The 10,602-nt window shown below is 32.5% G+C and overlaps 2 protein-coding genes across 2 annotated transcripts; both read left to right on the forward strand.

Moving 5' to 3' along the window:
* Window positions 1-571: 571 nt before the first annotated feature.
* On the forward strand, window positions 572-1,684 carry LOC139526600 (uncharacterized). Its single transcript, XM_071321787.1, has one exon. It carries the CDS (start codon window positions 572-574, stop codon window positions 1,682-1,684), a length of 1,113 nt encoding a protein of 370 aa, XP_071177888.1.
* An 860-nt stretch (window positions 1,685-2,544) lies between these two features.
* LOC139526684 (uncharacterized) lies at window positions 2,545-2,940 on the forward strand. Its single transcript, XM_071321876.1, has one exon. It carries the CDS (start codon window positions 2,545-2,547, stop codon window positions 2,938-2,940), a length of 396 nt encoding a protein of 131 aa, XP_071177977.1.
* The last annotated feature ends 7,662 nt before the right edge of the window (window positions 2,941-10,602 follow it).

Consider the following 10,602-nt stretch of genomic DNA (forward strand, 5'->3'; position numbering starts at 1 on the left):
GATGTGTTTAAGAAAAAGACACATTTATTTATTTGAACTGTTCTTGCTTATTATGAAATGCAAATGTTTGATGTCGGTATGCTATTCTATATATCTTGATTTGTTTCTATTGAAACCAATGTTAACATTTGTGATATTATTATTAATAATGCTAAGTAATGATGTATAAGTTAATCCTGGTCCTTTAGGTGGTTTTTTCTCAATTTTTCACCTTAATATTAGAAGTATGCGTAATAAAGTAGACTATGTTGAAAACATTAGTAATGAAGCTGATGTGATTTGTTAAACGGAAACGCATCTTGACGAAAATATAAAAAATGAAGATATTCTTATTGAGGGTTATAATAGAGATCCTTATAGAAAAGACCGCAATAGCTCAGGGGGAGGAATTATAATTTATATTAGTAAATTTATTCAAGCCAAACCGAGACCTGATTTGGATTTTGATAATGAAGCATTATGGCTTATAATTACCTTCCCTTCTAACAAATTACTCCTTTGTGTTGTATATCGACAACCTTCAAATAACAATACTTTTTGGGATAAATTTCATGAATCTATCGAAAACGCAATGAGCTATACTCCAAATGTTGTAATAACGGGTGATGTAAATGTAGATTTTCTTACTGACCATTCACATAAAATATTTGACATTATGAGACTAAATGGCCTTAAAAATGTTATAAACGAACCAACCAGATTTTGTGCTACACGCCAGTCCTTGTTAGATCCTATTTTGGTATCAGATTCATGTGATGTCTACGATTCCCATGTAATACAAATAGATCGTACGTATAGTGATCATGACGGAACTATTATATTCTTGAATAATCTTGGTAGGTTACAAAATAATACTACTTATAAAAGAATGATTTGGGACTATCGAAATGCCGATTTCGACAAATGTAACGAGCTCATTGCTACTTTTGATTGGGAATCAATAATTAATGCTGAAAATAGTATGGATCAAAATTGTAAAAATTTTAAAAATAAATTTCTTGAATATATTAATGACTGTATTCCTCAAAAAGAAGTAACTATACGACCAAATGATAAAATATGGTTTAATTCTGACCTACGAAGAGAAATACGTAAACGTGATAGACTACACAAACAAGCTCGTAGGTCCAATAGTATTCCAGATCTGGATAAGTATAAAAAGCAAAGAAATCATGTGAATAATTTAAAACGATACACAAAAGATCAATTTTACTTAAACGCAAATAGTTTGTTGGACGAGTTTGCATCTGGTAATTCTAAATCGTATTGGTCATTAATGAAAAAATTAGTTAAGACATCGGGTAATTCTACTCATATCACTCAACTTAAAAATGAAAATGACGAATTAGTCACTGAAAATTACGATATAGCATGTCTTTTGAATAAGTATTTTTGTTCCATATCTACTATCAATGAAAATAATGATAGATCTCCAGAATTTCTTACTAGGTCAAATTCTAAAATTGATATTTTCTATATTAACTCAAATCAAGTCATTGATATTTTGCAGACTTTAAAATTGGGAAAAGCATCAGGTAATGACTCAATTAGTCATCAAATGTTAAAAAAGACAAGTTATACTGTCAGTGTACCCTTATCATTGTTATTTAATTTGTCATTTGAAAAGGCAGAGTTTCCTAGTCAATGGAAAACAGCTATTGTCATGCCGTTATTCAATCACTGATTTCCAATTATAGACCAATCTCATTATTATCAGCAGTGGGTAAAGTTTTTGAACGAATTGTGTTTAAAAATGTATTTAATCACTTAATAGCAAACAATTTATTATACAAATTTCAATCAGGTTTTATTCTAGGTCATTCTACCGTTCACCAGCTAATAGAAATGTATTATAGGATATGCATGTCACTTGATGATCGCTGTATAACATCTCTTATATTATGTGATATTTCGAAAGCTTTTGATAGGGTATGGCATAGTGGCCTCTTAATAAAACTTAAAGCGTATGGTATTGATGGAAATCTATATAAATGGTTTGAAATTTATATTTCAAATAGAAAACAAAGCGTTTTTGTTTCAAATGCCTATTCGCCTTTTGATAATACTAATGCAGGAGTTCCGCAATGCTCCGTATTAGGTCCCCTACTATTTCTTATTTATGTAAATGACATAGCTGATAATTTGACAAGTCTAACTCGATTGTTTGCTGATGATACATCTCTTTCTCATTCCAGCAATAACCCTTACACTATAGAGGAAGTCTTAAACAGCGATTTAGAACAAATTTCAGTATGGTCTAAAGATTGGCTTATTAATTTTAACCCTAATAAGACAAAGGCTATGATATTCTCCTGCCATACTTCCCCAGATGATATTGATATAGAATTTCAAAACCAATTAGTAGAAATTGTCTCCTGTCATAAACACTTAGGGATTACTTTTGATTCCAATGGTAAATTCCATACACATATAGAAAATATTTTAAAGTGTGCAAGCACAAGATTAAATGTTCTTAAAAAATTGAAATATGTATTGAATAGAAATTATCTTGCTAGTATATATTTAACTTTTATAAGACCCGTTATGGAATATGCATGTGAGTTATGGGATGGTTGTACTCAACAAGAAGCCGACAATTTAGAACATGTTCAGTTAGAAGCAGGGAGGTTAGTAACTGGATTGCCCCTGTTTGCTAGTCGGGAAGTTATATATTTTGAAACTGGCTGGCAATTGCTTGTGGACAGAAGAAAATCCAGAAAGCTCAATATGTTCTATTCTTTACATAATAGGACTGCCCCTGATTATCTCTGTGATTTAATGCCCCCGCTTGTTGGTCAAGTATCTAACTACGATTTGCGAAACAGTAATAATTATGTAGTACCCGGTTATAGACTAGACATAACTAGAAAATCCTTTTTCCCATCCACTACTATTGAATGGAATAGACTTACCCCGACATACGTACGTCCAAAAATATAAATATTTTTAAACGAAAGATGAAGTCCAAATTGATACAGCCACCTTCCTATTTTAGTTGTGGGGATAGAAAACTTAATATCATTCATACACGTTTGAGAAATATGTGCAGTTCTTTCAATTCAGATTAACAACGTGTTAATATTAAAGCAAATCCGGCATACAGCTGTGGCCACCCTGTTGAGGATAGTATACACTATTTTTTAGAGTGCACTTTTCACAACGAAGTAAGAGTAATACTGTTTTCTAAATTAGAACGTTATGCTATATCCATTGAGCTTCTGTTAGCTGGTGACGGTGACCTTTTTTTCAGCAAAACAAAGACATTTTTGCGTCCGTACAATCTTATATCAGAATAACACAAAGATTTAAAACAATCCATTAACATTCTAAATTTCTACTTTACAACCTTTCACTTCAGTCTAGTTGTTTCATTATTATTCCTTATTATATTGTATTTTTTTTTTCTTTTTATTTCTATTTTTTTTTTTTTAAGTATGTATTACAGACCTTCTAAAATTCAAACTGACCACACGCACGATACACGCACGCACGATACACGCACGGTGAATGCACGATACACGCACGGTACACGCACGATACACGATACACGCACGATGAGCGATGAGCGTTACACGGAGGATTAACGCAAAATGAATGATGAATGATGAACGCACGATACACGCACGATGCACGATGAATGATAAATACACGATACACGCACGATACACGCACGCACGATACACGCACGCACGATACACGCACGTTGAATGATTCATTGACGAATGAACAACGAACGCTTTTTACACGATTCTCAAAGCTTTTATATTTAAAATAGTATTTAAAATTTATATGCATTGTAATTAAAGGCAATACTTGTAGCCAGCTCAGATTCAAATAACTAAATTAAAGTCGGCTATTTTATATGCACCGGAAATATTTCTGAACTTAGACAGAAGCGGCAAAAGAAGGCGAGACATTGTGTTCCGCGAAACCCTAAACTAATTTTATTTCATACAGTTAAAATCTTAATTTTATTTATATGCATACAATGTCCGACGCATTATATCTATAGACAGTGACTGGTTCTAGAAATTATTTCAACTACATGTTTGATATAACTGATTGCAATAAATGAATGATCTATGTATTTTTATTTTCATGTTATATAATTTTTCACTTTGACGGTTTATACATGTATGTATATATCTAAAAAAATAGTAAGCTGTTTTCGTATTCACTACAAGCATAGCAGAAATTATTTGATTCTTTTATGTTAACATGCACTGCAAATTTTTGTAGTTCTGTACATACATTGTATATACTTATGAACAGGACATATTAGGTTAATTTCACCAATAAATCGGTAGTTGGACATTATTTAGAACGTGTCGGTTTTTCTTTGATATTGGCGAAAATCAGTGATCCGACTGACACGAGCGAACTGACAAAACAACTGATTAAACAATCATAATCTCTTTTTTATGTAAGTTACAATGTTCCTTATATTATCCATTGTTATCAGAATCGTATATGTTAATTTAGAGCAAAAGATATTATTTTGTTAGAAAATTTGATTCGTACAAATTAATTAGAACTAGCTAAGAAAATGACATTTACCAAATAATTTAAACATTTGTTATACCAAATACTTTATTATATACTTCTGAAAGGACTTTTGGTCCTGAATATGCATGAAACTTTTGCCACTGGACATTTAAACAACCACTGAATAATCAATTAATCAATTTTTTCTCTCAGTAAAAATGAATTAAACAATATAACTGACACAATTGGTGTCTGTTGTTTCTTTGTACAGTAAACATACTGAATTTGTTTTTATTCCTTTTATACAATTTCAAGTATGTAAGAAAATTCATACATATTTCCAAACATCCTGACACTTCAAATTTCTAGGAGGTGAGATTCTCGGGGTTTTGCCTAAAACTCTTAGGGAAAATACAATTATTAATTCCAATTTGAAACCAAACGGTAATAGATATCCCATGTCTTTTTTAAATGCAGGTCTAATTTGATAAGGAGATTTGAAAAAAATCGATCTTAATGGTAGTTGAAATTTTACAGTGCAATCATTTTGTGTCCGTCGTTGTCTTTCATACATTGTACATATCAATTGGTGTATCCACTGTTTGCTGTTCGTAATCTGTTGTTTATGGCAGTCAGGCCTCGCGATCGGTGTCCAAATTTAAACCCCACTTAGGTAAATTAATGACCATTTATAGGGGAGGGGCTATTTTTCTTGATGCAAACATTATTTTCCTTCCTGAAATAAAAAAAAACCAGCTTAACAATTTTCTATTTTTTTTCATTTAATCATAAACCGATGCATATTAAATGATATTTTAAAAATTTAAAGCATATTTTTATTGTAAATATATCTAAATGTCAGGGTAATTTTCTTATCCAAATAATTTTTTTTCTTCATTTTTTAAGGTGATTGTGTTATCAGTTATGTAATTTGACACGTGCCTTATAGTACAGTGATTTTCGGAAAAATTAACGAAAACTGGCACAGGCATTGTTCTATTATCATTTGTGATCTTTTATTGATTGAATTTGAATATATGCATTATATATCAATATCTATCTAGATAAGAAATGTGTACATTGTACAGCCACCCCTTTCAGTCCTTAGTACCATATTATAACTCATTATTGCACTTAGGAGTCCGTAGTCGTGTTTAACCGCACCATTTTCTGCTCTTTGGTCGGATTGTTGTCTCTTTGACACATTCTCCATTTCAATCCTCCATTTTATTTCTTTATCTCTCTGTTTGATGTTTTAACAGACAAAAACAATTCGCAGAATTAATCTAAAAAGCAGACATTAAACTCTTTCTTCTAAAAACTTTTTGCATTTAAACCTTATTGCATGACATTGAAAAAGTGTTTTATTATCAGTCTTATCACATATTATATGACCTTAATACAAGTTTCCTATATAATGATTTTTGACAGAAATTTTCTTACTTAATAATTGAAGCATTCGTTCTTTTTGACACATTTGAAATTGCTGCCGTAAATTATATTTTGCGCGACGTCAAACTGTGAAATATCGGGAAAAGATGTCCTCGAGATTTAACCATTTGCTTATGCCCGCGTCACACTGTCCCGATTTTTATATACGATGGACACCCGAATGCGAAAATTGTAAGTTCGTACGAAGTTGGTCCCGATCTCGTTAAAATACCAAAAAGTGACCGAAGCAAGTACGATGAATAACGAAGTCTATACGATGGTGCCGAAATTATATACGATAGCAAAAGATGGACATACGAAGGTTAACCGAAGACGGGTATTTAAGCTTCATATCTCAGCCGAAGCCTACACGATGGATCACGAAGGCTACACGATGGATTACGAAGGCTACACGATGGATTACGATGATGCCGCGATGGCCATACGATGTCTAAAAGACGTCGTGTACAGCTTATGAGATAAAATTGTTATGGACACTCTAGAATCAAAATGCTCAAAACTTGGTATGGTGTTTCTCGTTAAGAATATCTTAAGCGCTATTGACTTTAAAGTTAAGAGGTCAAGGTCACAGTGTAAGTTGTAATACAAGGCAATATCACCCTTGTGGACACTCTAAAACCAATATGCTTCAAAAGATTTTAACCACATTTGGTATATTGTTCCTCCTTGTAATGATCTGACATTTTTTACGTTCAAGGCCAAAGATCAAGGTCATGCAGATGGACTTGTTATTTATCCTTGAAATACATGTAGCATAATACACAGGAAATTGGTTGCTCATTTTTTTACCTGCTGGTTCTAAAGACAATATTAAAGGTATTTCCAGTTACTGAATGTTTTTGGTTGATTTTAAAAAAAATAGTTTATGTATCAAATATGCATATTCAATTTACCATTTTCTGCATGTGTCATATACAAATATAGTGTCCGTATTTGTCCCCAATATGTTACATACGAGGGGATGCCACGCTCGGCATTGCCTTGTTTGAACTGTAAAATGTGTGCACTAGTCTGAATAATCACCCATAATTATGCCCATGTTTACTGAGGGGGGGGGGGGCAAGGGTGGTCCCAATAACAGCAAAACAGCAAATTGATTTGGCTTATAACAGATAACAAGGAATTGAAATGGACAAAAACAGATAACAGTAAATGAAATATTAAAATAATTCGAGTCCTTGACCAATCCAGTATTTCTTATTACGGGTATAATCCTTTGTAATGAATTCCATTAGCTATGAACATGGTTTTTAGAATTATGTATCTAGTTATGTATTTGGTATATTCTTGTCCGTCTGTCGTCAACATGTCGGACATTAACTCAAACACTCTTTAACCAATTTACATAAAACTTTGGGAAATTGTCAATATCTATTGACGTGAGCTCCATATCGTTTGTTTTTTTTTTTATAAATTTTAGATTTTAAGTTTCTGAGTAATGGGGTTTTATTCAATAAAAATGGTGTTTTTTTCAGTTTTCTGATATCTCAAAAATCCTTTCACAAATTTGCAAGGAGTTTTGGTGAATTGTTTATATCTATTGACACGAGCTCCCTTTCAATTTTTGTAAATTTTATATTTTACGTTTCCGAGTTTTATTAATTAAAAGGGGAATTTTCTAGTTTTCGGACATTAACACAAAAACGTTTTCAGCAGTTCTCATGAAACTTTGCTGAATTGTTAATATCTATTGTTGTAAGCAAACTTTCGATTTTTATTTTTTTTTCGATTTTATGTTATTCAGTTAAGGGTTTGATTCATTAAAAAAGATGGTATTTTCCAGTTTTCAGACAATAACTCAAAAATGTTTTCAGCAGTTCTCATGAAACTTTGATGTATTGGTTATATACCTGATATATATTGACTGATTTTATAAATATCTGATATGACATTGAGAAGTTATATTGAATATTTCAAAAAGGTGACGGGCGTATCATGCGCTCATGGCGTAGCTGTTTATTTGTTAAAGCATACTTTTTTCAGCATTTTTTTTTTTGTACAGTTATAGAATGTCACACCTGCTTGTAATTTAAATAGTGAGTAATAAATTGAGAATGAAAATGAGGAATATGTCGAAGAGACAAAAAAGATATCTAGTAAAAATTCAAGGGCAGTTATGTATCTAAGTAGGTCCAATTGACATAGTTCTTGTGTTTGTTGCTACCAAAAAATGACCTAAAAGAGTTTGAATATATATATTCCCATTCTAACTTTTTTAAATGCCGATTTAATGAGGTGTGTGATTTTTTCTAAATAAGACTATGGGGCAAAGTTGTATATAGGGTAGAAAAATCAAAAGCCCCAATTATAAGCATGCAATTTATCAAGTACCTCGAACCAATTTTGACACTCAAAAAGTAATTAATAAGTAGAATACATAGTTTAGAAGTGGAACGATGGCTTGAAGACGAAATAAACCTTTGTTTGTAATGAGTTATGTGCCGCTTCGGAACCCAGTACATGGTGGGAACTTTCATTGTACAATGTATTCTGCTATGAAAAGAGCTGAGTCTATGTACCATATAATATAAAAGGTTAATTTGTTGTAAGGATCTAGTCCTTGATTGAGATCCTTGTCAGATATTCCTGGCCATATGTTTTCTTTTTTGTCGTATTAAGAATTGTTCTTATTTAATATGTTCGTTCGTGGCTGTCAAAAAATGCTAACATTTCAATTTTCGATAACAGTTAACAGCAAATACATTATCACAATAACAGATAACAAAAAAACTAAAAGCCTCATAACAGCTAACAAAGAATAAGACAATACCAGCTAACAGCAAATATATTTTCAGAATAACAGATAACAAAGAATTAAAATGCCCCATAACAGCATAACAGCTAAACCCCTTGCCCCCTTCTTTACTGATCTATCTTAAAGGTAAGGTATTGGGTTCGTTGATCCCTTTTATTCAAAAAGAGCTCTTTCCAGGAGAATATCATAATAATATAGACAAAAGGGAGGATGTGGGGAAAGCAACAAATGCGGCAAAATATAACATATAGAAAACAAAATGGTTATGGAGTAAACATTCGTGTGACAACAACTCAGACGATACATAAAAAATCAGAATAATGAAGAAAAAGTTGGTTTTCCTATATACGTGTACCTGCAGTGTTGGTGTACGAGGCGCGTTTATGATTTTCATTATGTTACTTGATATGAAAAATTGACAAAAAATAATATTTTACTTGTAAAAGTAAATCCTGAGCCTGTAATAGCTGCTCTTCTTGTTCCATTTGAATTAATAGAAACAACGCTGTTGCCTTTCTTGTTTTCATAAAATCATATGATATGAGCTCCATGTTTTGTGAACGTCTTTCTTAACTGTCGTATTAGACTGACCAGTGCATATCGCGCATGGCACTTTAAATGTATTTTAGCGCGAAAATTAACTTACATTTAGCTGGATTTATTGCCGTCGTAGTTCCATCTTGTCGCCTTCGTACTTTTATTCGATGGCAACACGACGGGATTACGAGGTATTCACGAATTCGTATTGCCATCGTAAGACCTTCGGGTAGCTTCGTGATTCATTCGTGTAGACGTCGTAATGTCAAAACTGCCCGATGGAAACGATGGAAACACGAATGCAATACGATGTTCAAAGATGCATTCCCGGTGACATTACGATGGTGAGGATGGTGATACGAACTCAATACGAACCCTCAACATCGGACGCACCTTCGGGGATTTTTTAACATGTTAAAAAATTTAGAACCCTTCCCGAAGTTGTCCCCGAAGGCTTGAAAAAGTGGCCGATGATTAAAGATGGCACTACGAATAGCCCGATCTAGATAAGATCAGTCCCGATTTTGAAAATTTCCATAATCGTGTTGCCATCGGCGTAAAAATCGGGACAGTGTGACGCGGGCATTAAAGGGAAACTCCGCAAAAAAAATCAAAAATTGATATTATGTCCATTCTGTATAAAAATGCTCAAATTCATTGATATTAAATCTATTCTGCTAGACAAGAGATCATAATCGATTTTGAAATTAGAGTATCAATACTCTGTGTGCCGCCAATTTGACCATCTTTGACCATCTTTTCCGTTTTTAGCCACGATATGTCTTTGAACCATAAAAGACCAAAGCAGTAACCTAATGTAGTCGTAATTGCGAGTGGATATCTTGTCAATCGTACGGTTGTATTATCCGACTTACTAATTTGATACGGAAAATGGTTTTTTTTGGTAAGTAACCAAGTCTGCATGTCGTTTTTAACTGTTTATATGGGAATTGGTTAAAAAGTTATAGTTCAAAGTCATAAATGAACAAAAATAAGTGTTCCGTGAAAATTGTTTTCGAAAATCTAATTTGTTCATAATTCTTTTATGTAATAAACTTATTTTAATAAATTCGGACCTTCCCTTGTCTGATCACCTGCATGGCTAAAGGTATTACTCCCAAAGGTATTGTGAGGTGACACGTCCAGGTATTCAAGCGATTTCCTGTCGGGTGTATAATATACATCTCTGTCTTGCGTGTCTGATAGTGATATATACTGGTCAATTTTACTAAAACTCATACGCTTGTTTATAAATAACATTTCTGGTGTAAAGAACATTATTTATAAAAATCTAGATAATTAAAAAAAAAAGATTTGATAAAATAAAAATCTGTTTACACATTTTTTTCCGAGGGTACATTTGAGAAAATGTA

This window comes from Mytilus edulis, chromosome 1 (genome assembly GCF_963676685.1).
Source record: "Mytilus edulis chromosome 1, xbMytEdul2.2, whole genome shotgun sequence".
Lineage (NCBI taxonomy): Eukaryota > Metazoa > Mollusca > Bivalvia > Mytilida > Mytilidae > Mytilus > Mytilus edulis.

Coding starts and splice junctions, on each gene's coding strand:
- LOC139526600 (XM_071321787.1), top strand. CDS start 572: ATGAGCTATACTCCAAATGTTGTAATAACGGGTGATGTAAATGTAGAT.
- LOC139526684 (XM_071321876.1), top strand. CDS start 2,545: ATGGAATATGCATGTGAGTTATGGGATGGTTGTACTCAACAAGAAGCC.